General features: G+C 51.3%; 2 protein-coding genes across 11 annotated transcripts in view; one reads left to right on the forward strand and one right to left on the reverse strand.

Moving 5' to 3' along the window:
* The window catches only part of LOC136340231 (short-chain dehydrogenase/reductase family 16C member 6), an 89,096-nt gene that overhangs the window by 35,080 nt on the left and 33,900 nt on the right, over positions 1-20,116 (forward strand). The gene's annotated exons all lie outside the window — the stretch shown is intronic.
* Positions 1-20,116, reverse strand: part of LOC136340212 (insulin receptor substrate 2-like) — a 42,234-nt gene that overhangs the window by 19,921 nt on the left and 2,197 nt on the right. The window contains exon 1 of one of the 10 annotated variants that reach the window (XM_066284091.1): positions 3,521-3,673. The exons of the other annotated variants lie outside the window; for them this stretch is intronic. Within the exon in view, the coding sequence (XP_066140188.1) occupies positions 3,521-3,647 (127 nt within the window). The 5' untranslated portion in view covers positions 3,648-3,673. Of the gene's footprint in view, positions 1-3,520; positions 3,674-20,116 lie in introns of those variants that run through there. 10 annotated transcript variants of the gene reach the window in all.

Raw genomic sequence — 20,116 nt, forward strand, 5'->3', positions numbered from 1 at the left:
GGAGAGGGATGCCGCGGAACCCGGCGGCCTCTCTCGACGGCTAATCGCCCCGTCCGTTCCCAACCCCCGAACAGTGCCGACGACGAAGCCGCCCGGCTCGGGCTCCGTCGCACCACGACCAGACCAAAACATCTTCCTTGTTATTTATATGAATGACAGAATTTACGCACACACGCATGTGTCATCGGCTCGGCCCATAGCCGTACGGGTGTACGCCATTATACATGTCGGTCCGTTTAGAATGTTGTTTTTCTGGCCTGAATTCTTGAATGTCGCGGGACGAAGTACAAGATACGTTAATACAGGATGTGATTCACGCCGTACATTGATGGTAAACAACTTACGCGCACGCTACCATCGGAGGGTCAGGGACGGACCGGAATTCGTGCGCCCCACTGATATCGGGGCAATTCGACCAGGACAGGGCCCGAAATCGTAGGCGCAATTCGGTGGCGGCAGGAGCCAACGTAAATAGTTGTGGCCTAGAAAAAATAATTTGTTTTTAACGGCCGCTTCTGACGTATTTGCCAACCTAAATTTCTCGTTACGTCAGACAGGTATGGGTGTAAAACAAAATCGAGCGCGACCACCGGCGATTGTTTTTCGCCAGTCAGTTGCTACGGGGGCCGGTCGAAAAGGACGGCCGGCAGCGGCGCTGCATTACTGCGGAGCCCATTAGGAAACGTTCAGTAGTTTTCCCCAATAATTATTAATTGGACGGTTGGTTTGTCAAACAGGAACGGGGCAATTATCACGCTTGTTTATTGACACGTGCCACGGTCCGGGTGCTCTGTTCGTTTGTTTTTGCCTTGTGTACGTGTAACCGTGCAGCGGCGAATGCACGTGGGGGCGCCTAATGAGCCCCTTTTCCAGCAAATAATATTCGGCTCGGTGTTTTTTGCTTTTTGTTTTTTTTTTCCGTTTGTTTTCAAAGAGTCTTTAGGGCCTGTCGCGCGCTGGTGATTTAGTAGTTGCTTCGGGTCGCCGTTTATCCCGTCTAGTCGCCCATTTTCCCGAAATAAACGACGACAAAACAAGGCAATAAACCGATTATGTAGCGCGATGTTTTCCAGACAAATGAGCCCGAACTCCGGGGATGTAACGGTCGCGTTTGTTTTTGCGCGCGGATCCCCCCCCCGGGATCGAAAGACGGAAAATGACGGGCGAGACGAGGGACGCAAGCCAGGGAAAGAGGAACCGGGGGTTCCCTGCGAAAATGCAAATTTCGCACGGGTCGCGCGGAGGAGCTGCCGCGAGGGGGGTTCCGTGTGTGTGTGTTTTCGGTGAAGGGAGGGGGGGGGGTGCCATCGGTGCCCCGGTCGCCCGTAAACAACAGTTTCGCAAACACCTCCGATAATTGCGATAATATCGGCGCTCCGAATTAAAAATACTCATTATTATTAATAACAATGTAAACACGGATGAATGTTGTTATCATTTTACACGCGTTCGACGTTGCCGTCAGTGGGTTCTCGTCGTATTAGGCGGAAAAAATATAAATAAAATGTTCCATGACGTTTTTCGAGAGTGAAACCGAAATCGTTTCCCGTTCGGTTTAGCGGTGCCCCAATTTCTCGTGCCGCACGAGCACCACCGCGTCCACGATCGATTTACGAAAACGTCTAATCGTGCGTTATCAATTAGAAACTGCCGATAAGGCGAAAAATAACAAATGCGACGAAAACACGATTATCATTACTACACAGGATATGGGGCTTGCGTCAACAACGGTAATCTCTTTTTTGGCGGCCACTTCCAGTGCAGGCAGGAAACATCCTTTTTTACGTTCCGTATCCTGCCTTTCATTCAAGTTTTTTTTCGGTAAATTACCGACTCCTGCCCGTTTGTGCCAGGTTGAACGGACTGAACCGGAAGGACGGTCGGAAAGTTCATTTCCGCGTCCCAAAAAGGTGCGTTCCGAGCGACCGTCCTTTCGGAACGAGAACCCCCAATGGAGAACCGCAAGGTCCGCATACGTCCCGCGGCGAGACAGCCGGCGTCGGAATGCTCAACTCGGGCACGCCACTGGTCCGCCCCTTCCCCTTGCGTCGCCCTCGCACGAGCTAGACCTTACACTAGAAAATCTTGGATTATCGATCTTGGGCCAAAAAACCAAAAACCCAAGACTTTCCAATCCGACTGGTCGGTCAAGATTGCCTTCTTTCTATCAAACAAGTTAAACAACTATTCCTCAAGATATCGAAAAATTTCAAGAAGTACCGTTGGCTCGACTGGGAGAGAACGTGCTGTATTAGTAAAAGTGGCCGCCGTGGCATTCACAGATCGGGCAGTGGATTGAGGGACCGGGGGCTCGGCGAGTGAGTCCCGGGTGCGAGCGCGGCCCCACTGGAGAGAGGGACGCCGGCGAACGTTGCGTCTCGTCCCCGCCGAATATACGGGACGATTCGGAACTCTAAGAGGTCTGACTTCTGGCAGCCGGGACGGTTGGGAGCGTGGGAACCCGCGTTCGCAATTATCTCCCCAAGGCGCTGCGGCCTCGCGACGCTCCACGGCGGTTTTGCGCAGAACCGCGTTTGATCGGGCGCCACTAGATTTTCCCCCAATTTGTTTGTACCAAATAACGCCGGAGAAATCGTCCGAAATGTCGTCCTCGGACCGCATCAGTTCGGATGAGGTTGGACCGGCAGAGGCCCCCCAGCTTGCCCGATTCGACACCATTAGATTCCTTTCTGTGGACACGGAGAGCATCTCCGGTCCACGGAACAGAGCAGGATCCGATTGCGCCAATCACCGCGGCAGTCGAAGTCGTTCAGAACGATTATCGAAGTTTTAGACGGGTTCGCAGAAACCGTGCACGTCGCCTAAACAACCGCAATGAAGACCAAGGACGGCATTTTGAACGATTGCCGCAGTGTTATTTCGTGCGAATAAATTTAAATGAAACGCACTAAGATTCTGCGAAAACGTTTCCGCGCAGGACCGTCTCGGAGCTTTGCAAGGGCTCGAGGGGACGTTCGCGCCCACGGATCCTGGCACGGCGAAGCTCCGCGAAAGCGTTTTCGCGCAGGAGCACCGCAAGGACTTAAGGACACGTTCGCGCCCACGGGTCCTCGTAGAGTAGAACCCGGCGAAAACGCTTTTGCGCAGGACCGCCCTTGGGCTCCGCGAGGACTCGAGGGGACGTCGGCGCACGCGCGCCCTTGGACTCAGATGCCTTGTTCCGTTGTACTGGACGATCTCACAGCAACGAAACATCAAATATATATGATTCGTTCGGGTGTGTTTCTCTCCCGTGAGGTGCCCGAGCGCGCTCGCACGGCGCCTCGCGCGGTGCGCCTCCCTAGCGATGACTACGCAGTTTCGCTCGAGCTTCCGCGACGGGGAGCGGCCAAGAGCACGGGAAACGGACCGCAAGGGGGTTCGGGCGGGGTGGGCGAGAGGAAAAACGTAATTTGTAAAAAAAAACCCAGGGGGAACAGTAAAAATCGTTTTTTAAGTCGTAAAAATTAATGCGAATCGATTATAAGAGCTCATTAGCCGTAATTGGTCTTTTACCGACCTGAGGCCATAAATTGTCCGTACACCTTCCGCCACCTGTCACCCGCTAAACGGATACGCGGTTTCCGTGCACTTCCGACTATGAAACGCACAAAATCGGCTAAAAGGAACATTATTCGAAAGCTCATTAAAACCTTTGCGTGAGCGTCTTTTTCAGCACTTTTACCCGTAACACGTAACTGGGATTGGGGGGGGGGGGGGGGGGGGGCTAACTACGACGGCGAGCAAAAACTCACCCTTAACTTTTTACGACGCCTAATGACAAAACGAGGCAATAAAACGCGAACGGCAAAAAACCCCCCAGACATGTCCGACTACGCAGTGCTGTGCGCTTTCCTAGTTTTTTTCTCCGTTTTATTATTTAACTTTTACATGCAAATCTCATGCAGCCGCGGCAAAGGAATGTCTTAACGATATATCAAATCATATTCTCCATAAATATTTAAACGGCCGCCGATTATTATTCCACTTTTGCTATTTTTAAAACGCTTTTCAACGGCCTTTTTTGCATCTAATTGTTGTGCAATTAGAGGCCGTCGCGGCCGCGCAGCGGCGTCCCCGCAACGCCCGGGGCGTGTCGCGACGGTGCGCGGCGAATGGGAGGCCGTTCGGAAAAAAAAATAATAGTAAAATTAAAATTAAAATTAAAATTAAATTAAATTAAGTCGAATTAAGTAAAATTCGAATCGGGAGCCGCGCGCGCCGCCTACGTCACATTTTTATCAATGGATCGTTGTGCCGCGAAGGTCGGTCCGGACAAGACGATTTCGCGCTCGAAGCCCGACGCGCGTACAACTTTGCATATTATTTCGCGCAATGGTACCACGGGAAAAGACCTCATTACCATGCTACCATTCATTCTTGACACTATTAATTTTAATTAATAAGTCGACAAGCCGCGCGAGAACGAATCCTGACGTTCCGATTTCCCTTGCGATGACCGAGTGAATTCTAGAACTCGCGCGGCGACCTTTGCACCGCCGCGTCCGTTAAAGAGTCGCGGCGCCGTTTCGATGCGAAACGGCCAATTAGCCGGCGACCAAAATGGCGACTTTTAAAATGCGAAAGAACAAAGAGCAGGGTCGCCGACACGCCATAGTTCTTATAAGCGGAACTCGCAGTTACTGTTTTAATAGCGACAATAGTACGCAAACAGGAAAAATGACTAACGAAAATACCACGAGAGCGCATAATAGCGAACGGCCTTGTTCGTGGGTGGTACCAAACGGATGTAAACAAGATGTGCCAAGTCCTCTTTGCGGGCGCGAGGACGGAGAGGTCTAGATCCGGGCGAGGTGCAGAAATGGAAAACCCTCCGTTGCGGCGGGGACGCGCAACAAGGCACGTTGCGACACCGCTACTTTTACCTCGCCATTTTGTTTGTTTACCGCCGATCCGGCGATGACGCAACCTATTTAGGTCGCCACATTTTTTTCTCAAGTGGGTTTCAATGCGATTTCTGAAAGAAGAAAGTCGGCGAACGCCGAGCCGGTCACGAATAATAATCATAGCTCATACTTCGCCGCTGTGATTATGCACGTGAATCGGCAAAAAATCGGAATTCGTGCGTTTCCATTGACCATGAGAATTGACGTCGAAATTAGGATTCCCCGCCCCGGCCTTATACGGCGAGTGGTGACCGAACCGCGAGGAGATCGGACGCAACGGCTCTCCGCGAACGTTCTTCGCCAGGCGAACAGCTGGGCCGAATTCGACCGAGGCGATCGTTTTTTTTTTTTGTTTTCCGGGAAAAATTCGCCGAAAACGCGCACCGCGTCGGGACGGGTCGGCACGTGACCGCGCGAGCCAATCGGGACGGGCGATAGGTGGCGGCATCTCTGGACGCGCCGGCTGCAACCTTCGACAGATCGCGACGGAGCCGGTTTCCGGAAAGCGAACGTGTACCGCCCCCGATTGCGAACGATTACGCGTCCGGCGCGTCGCCCGTTTTCGCCCTCTTGCGGTACGAGTCCGGGTCCTTGATCCCCCCGGGACGATATCGCCGAATTTCCCGTGCCGCGACTCCAATCGTCGGCACCCCAGAAGAGACGCGTTCTAAATAAATAATATCGTGGGGGACGGGTTCAATCACACCGAAGAAAAGTTTCGACTCTCGCAGACCACGTGACGGCGATGCCGGCCCGTTTTGTTTATTGTCCGTAGAAGGTTGTTGACGTGTCGTCATCTCCGCGATTATTTAAACAAAAATAAGTCGCATCACCCATTTCGGTCGTCCAATGTCAACGACCTCACTCTAGTTTAGTGCCTAATTCTGTATTCGGCGCTCTCACCGTTTTCGTGTGTCGTTTACGGCGAGGTCTCGGGGACCGGAACGGGCCGTCGTCGGGATGGACGGACGTGTCCATGGGGGCTTTTTTGCCTCCACGAACCCCGTTTTGTACACTACTCGACGGATCGCGAAATGGCCGGAGAGGTCAAGGTTCGCACACGGGATGACGCAACGCGGTCGCTCTCCATCGGCAGATGCGTTCTTGAATTAAACCTCGAGGAGATCCGACAACGCTGTCGATTGAAAAATGCGTAAACCCGTCGCCGGCGGAGACCGCCGAAATATTGTGCGTAGAACCAAACCACTTTGTCTCGTTATCGATGTTTCTCCCGCGTCGGCAGCCCCCCGGCCTTGTGAAATGTTGCGAAACACTTCCACGATATTTTCCCATTTTCCTTCCCTAATGCAATGATGGATGCCCCATCCGCCTCAAACAAATAAACATCCAGTCGTTTGATTGATGGTCACCAGAACTGGATAAAACGAGGAAAGGAGAATTGCCGGCCGCGCCACTGCTGACGGTGTGCGAGGGCCGGTCTTGTTTTTCCGCAATAGACACGCGAAGGAAACTACCCTTGACATTTAAGGGCGGCCCTTATTTACATGAAAATAAGTCGGCTGGAAGACACGCTCGGGATAATTTCCATCTATTACTGCGTTTTTCCACCGTGGAAAATGCGCAAACGAGATGCTTCGGTAAGCGACCGTCGCCCTCTGGGGCTCCACCACTTCAACCACAAGAAGATCCTCGATAGTAATGGAATTGGTGGAGGTGAAGCCGGCGTCAGGGAATGCGATATATATATATATATATATATATATATTTAAATTGAACCAATTAGTTAATAAACGCGAGATTGTCAAACATCGCCTCAATGGTGTTACTGTAAATTCGCGTGATGACGTCACCGAAGGCTGTGACGTGTGTAGAGGCGGAGAGCCGCGGCTCAGAGCAGTGGTCAAGGGGGAGAGGAGTCCTGCTCGTAACGCTCTCGAGGAGTGCGCAATAGGTGCCCACGTCGTTTTGGCGGTGAAGTCGGGGCGGGGGGAGCTACCACGTTCCACGTCACTGGAGTTCCTGTGGATACCTTTGACGATTTTTTGAGCGATTTTCGGCCGAATGTGGAGGAATCGAATCGTCCAATTTAGATTCAGCTAATCAGCGATCATCCCCCCACCAACCTCGACCGCACAGCGTAATTCCAAAAACCGTGAACAATTAAGACTGAGCTCCGGAAATTGCGGTGTGGACACACTGGGAAATACGTCACTCTTCGTTCGCGATGCGGACTCGGTACCACCGGCGGGGGGATTCCAATTTTTTTTATCAATAACACATAAGTTATTATGTAAATTTTATGGTATTTATCTTTGGCACATACAGACCGCGCTAAGTAAATTGCAAATAGTTCCGATAACGTCGCGTTTCCCGTAAAAACACGTTTTCCTGGTAAACCGCACTCCACTTTAAAAATAGACAACGTTGTTGTCAATACTTGACACCGCGACGCGATAACAATGGGGATTCCCTAGGAGCAAATCCGCTGAAAGGCGCGGCACATTGTGCCTTTTCATGCACCGGGTCACAGGACAGTGGCAGAGGAGAAGTTGATGCGGTTCGGAGGGAAAACGCGTCCGGTGCCGCTCAACGTGAACCTCGTCGAGTACTAAGAAAGATGGCGCCGTGCGTGGTCACGGGCGGGTCCCGTGTCCAGTTGCGTCGCGATTGAGACGTCGAGTCCACGGAAGGGCTCAATAGAGTCCCGACTCGAACGACAATAACAATTCCTCGAAGTGCTATTAACCGTGTTTCGCGTCACACTTTGTTTACGTCGATAATCTACTTAAAAAAAAAAAAAAAAAAGCAATGTCATCGCGCTTCCTGAATCGAATCATCATCATCATCATCATCATCATCATCATCATCATCGTCGTCGTCGCCATCGTGATCATCATCATCATCATCGGTATAATAGGAACTGATTCTATGAGTCTCGTTCACCCCTCCCTATTTTTAGAAATAAAATGTTGTTTGTTTACTTAAGGTTGCGTGTTATTTCGCTTCATGGAAACCGAATTGAGAAAAACATGTTTGTGTTTTTGCCTGGAAATTTGATGAGAGGCCGCCGAGCCAGTGGCGTGCCGGATTTCGCTCAAATTCGGGCGCGAGGGTGATTTATCGGCGAAACCGAGAAACCGATGGTAAACATAACCTAAAAAACTGAAGGGCACATTCGTTCCGAGCAAATAAACAACTAGGTAAACAAATAAAAACACATTTCTCTCGAACTATGTGGGTCAACAAAACAACCATGTCTAACGTGTAATTGAGTTCGCCATGTTGTAATATCGTGTAATAGCGTTACAATGAAAGGTTCGCGAACGGCGATGGCGGCACGTTCGTTCGCGGACAACCGAAAGTGTCATGACGAAAGAATTTTAGGCTCGGTATAATAACAACAATCTGCAGAAGGAGCAACGTTCTCTCGCCATCTCGGCTCTCTCTGAAAAATAAAAGAGCGAGCCCCCCCAAAAGAAAAGCCAACGGTCTGGTCTGCATACCTCTGCGGTTGTCTTCGGGTGAATCACCGGCCGATCGGCTCAAATTCCGAGCCCGGATCGTGGGAACTGGCTCGAAAAGTGCATTTTAAATGCCTTCGGGAAATTTTACGGCCAATATGCGTAACAATCGCGAAAGGTGACAAAAACGTCGAAATTCGTGCCGTGCGCCGCGGAAAAAAACTGCCGCCATCTTCGTCGATGGGCGGGAATTTCTTAGCGACCCTGCGAAACCGCGGCGGCCGTCAAAATGCAACGTCACGCAACCCACCACTGGTCGGGATACGTGTCGGACATGTCACTTGTCGAACTCATTTCCTCAATGGGAAATAAAGCTCTCCGGGCGGGCGCTGCGCAGCGTAGAGGGAGAGAGCAACACGACGATTTAGTCGAGTTGAAGAAAGTGAGGTATTTTTTTCGTTGAGAAACCGTCATGCGTCACGTGTCGGCACAGACGGTGGATGTAAGAGGTATGCGCTGATGTGAGGTCATTCTGTGACACGAAGTAGCTTTGTCGATCGTGGAGTGAGGAGCTTCGTGTGTCACACTCGTTTAAGGGTGAAAAGCGGGAGACCGGTTCGATGATTGTCTTCGTTCCAATGTTTCGCAACGTGCCAGACCGACGCGGACAGCTTCGGCGACCGTGCTGCAACTGCGCCCGTCGATCGTCAAATCGGGGCTTGACGGCTGACAGGGGACGCAAAATGGCGGGCGACGGCTTCTACGCTGAAAGTGCTCGAGCTCGTACTCTTTTCAGTTCAACCAGAAACGAAACGCGACAATATGCAGACGATAATAATTCAACTATTACAACAGTCAATGGTTAAAACGCCAAACAAACAACTCTGGGCTATATCGGGATAAATAAACTGATACAATTACGGACTAATTATTATCTCTTGCGTCAATAATTTAAAACAATAAACCGGTTTCATCGAAATCGTGAGAAATACAAATGCCAGTTCGCTCGATTTTACACTAATTAAGAAATATTCTTCGTTTGTACAATAATTACGCTTTTCTGCACACATGTGCGCGCGGCTTTAAAGAATTTTTTAATGGCACATCTGCTATAATAAGATTACGGCGGAACAGGTGCTCTTAATGAAGATCTCTTTTTGTGGCTTGAGGATTTTTTCGGATTTCTGAGTCTCGTCAGAGGCGGCCCGAAGAGGCCTCAATCCCGCCCATCTGCCCGCTCCTCGCGGGCGAGTTAATGCGGCGGCCGTTAGACGATCCTCAAAGTCGCGACCTCCGACGGTCGGGAAGTTTACGAACGTTCGCGTCCGCTCGCGGCCGCAGTTCTCCCCTTCGGCCGGAAATGCGGACGTCCGTCCTCGTGTCCGCGCAAACGCAGTCGCCCGACTTCGTAACTTCGCCTCGCCGTGAGACCGACGTTCAGCGACCTCCGGAAATTTCGATTTTAACCGAACGCGTCCCTCAACTGGGTCGGTATTATTGATGGCCTCGGGCATCAAAAGCTCTTCACTCCTCAATCTCTCAACGCTCCTTATTCTATCGATCTCCTTCAGAGGTTCAATGAAAAATTATTCACTTATCATCCACACGGACGACCTTTCATAACAAACACATTAACGGGGCGATAAAGCCGACGGAGGGGAACTGGATTGTTTGAGTCGAGGCGCTGGAATTCCACCAGTTTCATCTGGAGCGATAATACGATAATTTCTTAGTCATTTCGTAAGTTCGTTAAATCTGTAAACAGCCGTCTGAAACCTGACAAATATCAGATAACATCGAGGTCCGCGTTGTTTAATGCGGGCGACATTACAAAGGTAAAGATATGTGTGTGTCTGTGTGACGACGGATGTTTTTCACGAGGCACGAATCTATTTCGAACAATAACCGTTGGGCAACACTTATATTTTTGTTTTTCGCTGCCGGTTTGTACGACAATCAAGGCCGCTCGCGTTCGAATCAAATTCGAAATTCGGCAGTTGCGGACTCGAGAAGAGGCACAGTACCCCCCGGGGACAAATCGAATGTTCGAGAGGAGACACGACGAACATTTAGAAGAGCACGGGCGGCGGGCCGAAATCCGCGCAACCCCACCTCAGACGGTGGTGGCTCTCCGCACGTCGGGCGGGGTCCTACTTGTCGCCTCCGGCGACTCACGCGACGATAACGCGCCGCGAGGAGGTCGCGCGGGCGACGAGTGCGTCCAAAATTCGCAGATGAAACGATCTTCGAAGAGATCGAACCGATCTCGTCCCAACGACGTCCAGCGCGTCCGCCGTTGCGCGCCGCGTCGTTCCGGCCCTCGCGAAGAGTTCGCTCTCGCCACGGCGAACGTTCTTTCGTTCCCCAAACAAACGGACCTGACGCCCCCGGTGCGAGTTACGGAAACTGCTGCGGGGCAAGGGCGACGACACCACCGTGGGTCCGATTTGGGCTGGGGAGGTTCCCGCCGCGTTGTCCTGCCGCCGCGGTTGACAACCTGTCAAAATGAGCCGTTTCGGTGACGGCGCGTCAGGCGCGGGACTGTCGAGTGTTCTTCGTCGACGGGAAAGGGATATCAAATGCGCCCGCCGGCCGCTCCGGGAGTCGCGGATCGATGGAGCAATGGTTGCGACTTGTCGCTCGGAAGGCGCGTTACCGGGTTCGCTTCCCGTCAAAGACGGACCGTTTGCGCTTCGATTTTCGCCGCCCCGATTCGTTTTTCCTTTTCTCCTCCCGGATTGCGGTTTTCTTTTTTTCCCGGATGGAAACGGAATGAAAAGGCGGATTGACGGGACGACAATCTCCGAACGCCCCGGAGGCGCACAATTCGGCCGCGCCACATGCCCCGCGCGGGCCGCTCGCGTTGAGAAAAGCGCAGTCACATTTTTTGAGTCATCAGCCTTAAAGCGGGTTTTATCTGTCGGCGGCAGTTAATCGAAAATTCCCCATTAAAAAACGAAACAAACACTCGATATAGTGACGCCACCGCGATGAAAACAACATTTTGATTGTTTACGTGGTTCGGTCGGCGGTATCGCGACATGTGGAAGAAATCGACCGAATATGTGATTAAATTGTTTCAAAAATATTGCCGTACCAATCACGATGTTTTCAAATGACTCCTGAAATCGAATTAATGGCATTTTAACCGGGTCCACGTCGCGACACGCGGGAACGGTAAAACCGAGCCCGTCGGGGGGAGGGGTGAAAAGCGAGCGTTACGGCCCTGGTCGATCGGATCGAGCCGACGGCGTCTGGTAAACAATGTAGCCTGTTAAGGAAAATCACGTAACAGGCTTGTTTTCGTTCAAGAGAGTAATTTGATAATAATTTTGTTTTTGTTTGCTCGGGCAGTGATGAAGCTGCGCGCATGCCGCAGCAACGTCCCAATTAGTAATGGGATATGTGAAATGCGAATTCCCGTGCGAAACCATCCCGCCAATCGTCAACGGCGATGGCGTGCGATGCAGAAATGCGCAAAAGTCCATTTTTGTGGAAAAACTCGGTCCAATCAATTCAATTTCGTACGTAAACATTTCAAAGTTCCGGGCAAAAAAATAATTTATGGAGGATTGCATTGGCGGTTTAAAAGGTTAAAAATGTTCGAATTTATAAGTGTCTAGTGGAAACATACAAAGTTCATCAGACGCATCGAATTAAAATCGCAACGGGGCAGCTCTTGAGGCCGAAGTTTCGGTTAAAAAATTACAAAAATTAAAAAATAAATAAAAACGATCCCTGGAAGTTTGGAGCGCGCACGTGAACCGGGCCGTTCCGGCTGCGCGCTCGAAACGCCAAAATCCCTCAAAAACGACCGAACTCGAGCGAGCGCGCCGCCGGCCTCGCGGCCAAAGGGGGGGTCGGGGAGGGACGGCGGGACTCGGGGTGGAAAGTTGCGAGATTCCCGACGAGAAAAATTCACCATCTCCCGGATTAATTTTAATCCGCGAAGGTGTTTTTTCCTCACGATCTGTTGAGTAATTAATCGTGCGGCTTCGCAACAATTTCGCCGAAACTACCGGAACCTGTTACAGCTAATCTGAACTAAACCACCGACTGGAGAACTTTTCGAGGCGTTGCATATACCGAGAACAAAAAGAGGCCATTGTGCATTTAATCGCCGATATAAACCGGCCTTAAAGGGTAAAAAAATATGGACATGACTCGGCCGTTTCGCTCCCCATCAACTAAAAGTCATGCATTAATAATCCACTGTCAGGAAACAATGTATGGCTATTAATAATCCATCATCGTCTCGGCATATTTCTCCCTCGATTTCACCCTTGTTTTTCCCAAGGTTTTTGCTCCGGTCGCCGTCGTACTTCTACTTTCCGGAGCGGACCTTAATATTGGATCGCGCCTTATAAATAATAAAGAATTCGTCCGAGATCTCGATCGGGGGCTCGAAGGTCTCGTTCACTTTCGGATTTAACAGCGCGAAAAGTGAGATTCGTTTTGGGCGTACACGAAATAATAAACAGTAATCCTGTTTCCCCTGAGTCAGTGGGTATACACGTAATACCACTAATACATTGTGCTACATTGTATACAGGAATGTATTACCAAATATTTATCTTATCTTTTAAACATCGTAAAACGTTCGAACCGAAACACCTGTATGTACAAGTACTTTGGCGTCGGTGCAGGATAATTCTGTACGTGGAGAGGGCCCGAGGAAGACCGCGCCCGAGGCCGAGATTCGAGGGCCGACGGGGAGCGGAGGGCGTTCCGTTCGCGCAGGGACATGAATTTGACATTTCGCGGGCGAGCGGAGCACGCAACTTCGTTATTTGATCAAAAACGTCCCCGAAAAACGAACAGGTGTCAGTCAAACTCCCGTCCTTCCGCGAGCGATCCAGATCCGAACCAACTAATTTGCGCGGAAAAGTAACGTCTCGCTGACGGCACTCGCACGAGTCTGGCAACGGCTCGCACGAGGGGACACCGTCCGAGACACACGCGCTGGGGTGAAAAGGCGGCGGAGCATCGCTCCTGGCCGGGCGCCCCGCTCCGTCCGGCGGCGACGGATCGACTGAAGTCGTGCGCCGCGCATCGCGGCTCGCCCCTCGCCTCGCCGCGGACCGGGGGAGAAATATCTTCCTTCCCCAGCGACGAGGTGATTAGCTGCCTGAGCCGGCCGCTTCCTCCGCGCGGCAACGGTGCGCGCTGCGTTTGATCAGCGGTACCCCACATGTTCGATCCGACGGGAAGGCCTAGCGCGCGCGCCGAGGGTAGCGAGGAGCGGAACGTGTGGTGCTGCCTGGGAGACGTGAACAAAAGGCGATTGATGATGGCCGCAGGCGTCGAGGTGTTCGGCGAGTCACCGTCGCCGTCCGGATCGGGCAACATTTTTGCTACCTCTCCGTCCGCGAGGAACCAGACAGGCGAACTACTACAAACGAGGCGAGGTTGTTCGGTATGTTAGCGGCGATGTTCGGTCCTTGGCGAACGGCGAGGTGCCCCCCACGAGGGGCGACGTTTCCCCCTGTTTTTGACCCTCGAACGTTTCCGTGCCGTCTGGGAAAATAACGCTCCCTTTCGCTCGGCCGCCTCGCGGCCACGAGCGACGACCCCAATTAACGAGCTCATTTGCTACTCGAAATCTCGGCTCCGAGACCGACGAAAGGTAAAGAGGATTCTCGGAATTTTTCTCCGATCGAAAATATCTATCGAAAAACAAGTGCGCACCGGGCCCAAGAGGCAGATCTTTCCCAGTAGCGCGGCACGGTTTTCCCCATTTCGGGGCCATAATTTCGTCAAAGATTTCGAGATATCTGGGGTCATAAATCTTCCCCAGAGACAGGCCAGTTACGGCTGAATAGGTTTTACAGTACTCTTGCATCAAATATTTTGATTTATAGGCAGGCGAATACAAACACTCGGAAAGTTTTAAACATTGTAAATCAGTACGCTCCACTTGACGAAAGAGACAATGGATGGCTGTGTCGTCGGCGAGTCGATTCGAACTCGAGGCCGGGGCCAATTTATCGAGTGCAGTCGAGAAATTGGGCTCCCGGGGACTGCGATGTCCAGTCGCTGCGAGATAAATTTCTGTTTTCCAGGCTACGGGATGCTGCCGGACCCCGGATGGATTCGGCGATCCATTACTTTTATCTTCGGCGACTTGAAAAAAAATTCGCTCGCGTTGTGTGTTTCCAAGTCCTGGGCGATGCATCAAAATCGGCATCGTGACGATTCGCATGCAGGGATACGTTGCAGGACTCACGATATCCCGAAGAGTTTCAGCATCGCAATCAATTCGACGGCCACGGACCCGCCAACGGCCCGTCGGGCCGAGACCGCCGAACCGCGAATCTTGCTCCGATTCGGAAATTTCGGGGAACCTTTGCACCCCGAATCTGCACCGCCGAACTCCGCTCTGCGGCGGGACTTTGGAGGTTCACTCAAAAAAAAAAAAAAAAAAAAAAAAAAAAACGATAAATTGATGATGGTGGCGCGGAGTCGAAACGCCGGATATAAGATCTCACGGCGCCGATCCATAGGTGGACTCCTTCCGAACGACGTCCGGAACGGCCGAGAGGGACTTTGCAAATTTACATTGTTTTCCCGACGCGCGTGGCCGCAACTTCCGCGGCGAGCAACAAATTTTCCCGACGTCGATTTTAGGGCTTCGCCGTTTTTCTCACTCTCGCATTGTTAAGACGGGCGGGCGGCGCGCGTAAAAACAGGAGGGAAAAGCGTTCATCGCGAAGCTGCACACGCCGGCTCGGCTCGTGATTTATCGCTTCTTTTTATGCATGTGGTATAATCAGGTACGTTTGTTTATGTTGGTGTTCGCATGTTTATAGAGCTTCGCGCAGACCTGGACGTTTCGCCGTGCAACGAACAATGCAACAAACGGAACGCCGGACAAAACACTAATTCGGACGGGGCAACAAACTCGCAGGGTTTGCAAACCTGTTTGCGGTGTTTGCGAATGTGCGTCTCGTCCCGCCCCGTGCAAATTAGCGGTTCGCTCGGCGTGCGGTCGGTCGACCTGCCGAAAGCCTATACGCAGCTAGGAAACGTCGGGGGGTTTCTCTAGTCCCGAGATTTTGGGCCTAGTCCGGGCCCTTGGTGAGCGAGTTCACGTCGGTTGGATTCAGCCCAGAACGGTGGATAAGCAGTAAACGTGTATTCCTCGTAGTCTTCGCCCACAGGAACAGTTTGCCGGCAGTCCCGACGGAGGATTGTATAATAAGTCTGCGCATTTCGGCCGCTGAGGCGTGGGGCGGCAGCCCCAAAAAAAAATGATTGAACGGTGGTACGAGGATGGTCCCAGAAGTACTCCATCTAACTCTCGAACGGAAGAGAAAAGAGTGCGGAAAATATTACGTTATTTCTCAAAACGGTTCCCCTTGAGACTGACACGGTTTTCCCGCCGACGCTCCACAACCCGTTCGCAGAGAGAAACTCTAAAAGAACAGGCCCCGACCTCGCACCCCACCTCTCCATTGACGGGAAAATGTCCGTCCACCGAGTCTTTTTCTCCAAGTTTAAAAATTGAAAATAATCCGAGGGGGCCAAATCTTGCCCGAAAAAAGTCCCGAGCCAAGCCGGACCGGTGCTTCGCCTCGACGAAGGGACCGAATCCGTCTTCCCCGAGCGCGGTCGCTTCTTCCCAATTTCTTCGCTCAAACGCGACCGCACGACACTCCCCGTCTGATCTTTTCCCTTTAAGGGCCCTCCAGACGCTCAATCACGTTGCACAACATCGAACGTTTGCACAATATTACTGCGCGTCTGAGGAGTACCCCGTGAACATCGCTCAAGTATTGAACGATAATTGCGCTCGTTGAAAATTAATTGCACAATGCTGCATTACTTGTGCGTGTGGGGACGATATTGCACAATAATTGTTAGTTTATTTAAAACGGCCACGGCGAAGCGAAATGACGACCGCGAACTTATTGTCGAACTTTCGCCACTGCACCGTGAACATCCGGCATTGTGGAGGACTAAAAAATGCAGAATACAGCGATAGAAAGTTGAAATGTGGTGCGTGCGGAGTGTTAATTGAAAAATACAAAGGAGTTGACCCGAGAGAGGACAAGGAAGCTGTGAAAAAAGTCTATTAACGATATTGTGCATGAGGGACAGTTTGCACGGACGCGCGGCAAAGATCAACGAGCTTCCAGTGAACGTTCGACCGCCGACTCCCCACCGGGGCGGGACAAACTGGTCGTGTGCGTCCCTCCCTCTCCCCCGTGTCGCCGAGATCGACAATTCGACGAAGTCGCACGGGTCGATCGTCGCGTTCGCACTGCGGCGCAGCAACTCGATTTCCAAAATTTTCTAACCGGGAAAAAATCCAAAATTTCCGTCACATATTTCGAATATTTTGGTCTTCGCTTCGTTTTTTTTTTTTTAATATATTTTTTTCCAAGTTTCCAAAAGATTCCGCCAACAGTTTGCGGCGCCACCGCGGTGCCGAATTCCACATCTTCAAGCCTGGTCAAAGGTCGGCTGCCGCCGGCCCTTCTGCAGGTGAAAGGGCTTTCCTCGTTGTTGTATCTTGTTTTCGAAGTTATGCTCATGGAACGTGTCACTATTCATTCGTAAAAAGTTTTGATAATCTCTTGGTTCACTCGAGCTCAAGTCACAGTTTAAGTACCATTCCTCAGAGCAACGCCACCGTTTCGGGTCTCTTAAGGGAGGTAAATGCGAACCAGGTGCCAAACGGGCCTTGGGTTTACTTGACGTTTTTACTTCGATTGCTTTCAGGTTCGAACACTCCCCGGTTTCAAGTCCAAACTGACGAATGTGGACGATCCACAAAAATATCGAGTCGTGAGTGTTGAACAGTATTGTGCAATATGATATTGTGCACTACGTTATGCAATATAATTGAGCGTCTAGGGGGCCCTTCGGTAACGTAGCTAATAGAAATGATCTCGCATTCCCACAAAGTAAGATCTTTCGAATGGAAGCATTAAATGATCTCTCGGTAACCAGTTTTCACCACGTTCGCGAGCCCTAAAAGTGTTCGATTGAAACACGCGTAAATCAACGCGGCACCCTCGAACTACAGCCGCAAGCATTTCGAGGTTAGGTCTTCGTGATACACGCAAATTTCCGAGTAGAAAAATCGGCATCTACATGACCGGCCGGACACCTCCGGGACTCTCCTCGTATAAGGGGACCATTGTTACGAAGTGTGTTAGTCTAATAAGGTAAGTGACCGCAGTTTCTCTTTCGAATGCTGAGAGTCCTCGTTAATTTACTATTTATCACGTGCAAAGAGACCCTCTCGAAAGTGCCGCTACTGCTCGTACGCGTTTCGGGGCGGAGGTGTAGGGCCGGCGGAGTGTTTCCCCGTCTTCGGCGAGGTGCGCAGTTCAAGTTCAGCCAAAAGTGCCCTCAATAATTTCAATTTATCGTGCAGTAAAACGTCAGAGTTTGCTCAAACGGTACGCGATGGAAAGCCACGAACGTGACCACTTCTGTTGAGATTTAACGCGCGTATGAGCCGAACGATAAGGCCACACGAGTCGCCGGGGCAACGGCGAGGATGCCTGACCGGGGGGACCTCGTCCCCGGTCGCGTTTTCCCACATAAAAATCCCGAAACGTATCAAATCAGCAGGTCGTTTGCTGGCACTTCGCGTTAATTCTCATTAATTACCTCATTTTAATGGGGATTACACTACCTGGCGAATTTACAGTCGCTGACGAAATTACAGTAATTTACCTCGCCGGTGGATGTGCGGCTATAAGAACGAAGCGGTTATAATAAGCGATATTAAAGCGTTTAGCAGTCGAATGGTGACTTGTTGGAGAAATTGCAGTTGACGAACTGTGTGTTAATTGGTCACGTGTTCACCTTGAAAGCGTGTCAACCGTCCGGACCCCTGCAGTATCGTCGAAACGGGAAGAGGTCGCGAGCCGCAGCGTCAGCGGGATTACTTGGGGAAAATCGCGAGTCTCTTCGTCGTCGCGGGTCGCCGCTCTACGTCACACGCAAAGGGCCAGTTCCTCGGGCGCGTACACGGCCGCCCAGCGCTTATCGAACGACTCCGGTGAACGGTCTTCGACGGCACAGGGAAGGACCTTCGGATCGATTATTCCAGTTTATTTATTTATTTATTTATTTTTCTTTTTTCTTTAATTCCGACTTCCCATTTCGGCGACGAAGAATTTTCTTCGATCGTTTCGACTGCAATCGCCCAACAACTGTCGACTGTGAGCCGACACCCTCACCTTCCAGACGCGAAACGACTCTCGTCCAGCATCCGGCGACGTGACGAGCTTATCGCCGATTTATCTCCGTTTTATCAACACGACGCCGGGTAAAAGTTCCCAGACGAAATCCGAAAGTAAACGTAACAAAAGAGTGGTGCAAGAGGTCGCCGCGGAGGACCACACGCAGCTCCACTTCCGAGATATTTCGCGGTAATTATAAGGCCAATTCAGATAGTCCGCGAAGATTAAAAGTGCCTTAAACGCACCGGCCAATTCGCATGGAGGTACGGGTCCATGGGCGCCCGAACGCGCCTACCGGAGGTTAAGGCCTCAGTGAAGATAGGCACGATCGGAATGCGCAGTACGAAAGCGGTTACTTAGCGCTTAACGGTTACTTATACGCCGGTCGCTGGCAAATATTTATTAGACGCAAGAATGCCTCTCTTTTATCTCTCTGACGTCAGAAAGAAGTCCGGTATTTTTATTGCCGAGGAACGTCGAGAGCCGATCGAATATTTATTGCTGCGAACAGTTGTTTGTCGTTTGTATTACCGATTAATGCAAATTGGAACGTACAACGCGAAAGTTTATGCAGGGGATTGGTAGTGTCCCGTCGGCGAACGGGGGCTGCACCTGATGCCCCTGGACGCGCGCAAACGGACAAACGTCTACCCGGGACGTCCGCGTTTCCCTGGGCCGTCGAAGAAGGGCAAATAAATAAACAAAATAAATAAATAAATAAATTTTAAAAAAGTCGCGCAAAAATGGCACTCGACCGGTTTCGACCGGATAGGATGCCAATCGCTTGGCGAGTACAACCGTAAAACATACTCGGTTCGCATACGCTTCTGACCGAGGTTCCCCGCATTACACGAAAACGAGGCAGATACGTCCTATTTTCGCACCTCGCACGCATCCCGACCTAAAACCTACATCAACCATTTCGGCTGTGGTCGGGCTCGTTTAAATGCCGCCGGCCGAAGTCCCCCTGCAATTATCATAATTAAAAATGTCACTGCACGGGTATTTGTTGGATAAACACCTCAATTACCACGCGGACTAATTAAAGAACGGGTCGGTTATGCGTGCTGGGCGTGGAGGCCCAAAAGCGGCATACACCACTCCCCCCCCCCTCCACGGGCCCCCTTTCCCCCCTAACCACCCTCACCCCCTCGAGGCCTTTTCGGCAATCGAAAATTTTCGGGACAATGCCAAATCGATCTAGACATGACCTGCACTTCGTCCCGCCATCATAGAGGTGCACATGCACTGATAGGTTCGTACTACGTAGTAAAATGCACCACCGGAGATTTGGCAATAGGGCGAAATCTAGGGCTAAATTAGAGCCAAGGACGTCGCGGCGGCGACGGCGGCTGGATCGAGGAGGCCCTGGCCATGATGCCAAGTTTAAGTCTGTCATCCCTTTGCGAAGCATTTCTTGGCAACTCTCCCAGTTCTCGACACCAAAACTCGATCTCGATGCGAAATTTTGCGAGTACGTGCGAACCCGGCGCAAAAACGGTCCCGGGGTGACGTTTTTCGAGTGCGACGCACAACGACAACGTTGCGTGACCCTCAAAGTCTCGAAGCGACAACATCGTATAAA

Source organism: Euwallacea fornicatus, chromosome 7 (assembly GCF_040115645.1).
Source record: "Euwallacea fornicatus isolate EFF26 chromosome 7, ASM4011564v1, whole genome shotgun sequence".
Classification (NCBI taxonomy): domain Eukaryota; kingdom Metazoa; phylum Arthropoda; class Insecta; order Coleoptera; family Curculionidae; genus Euwallacea; species Euwallacea fornicatus.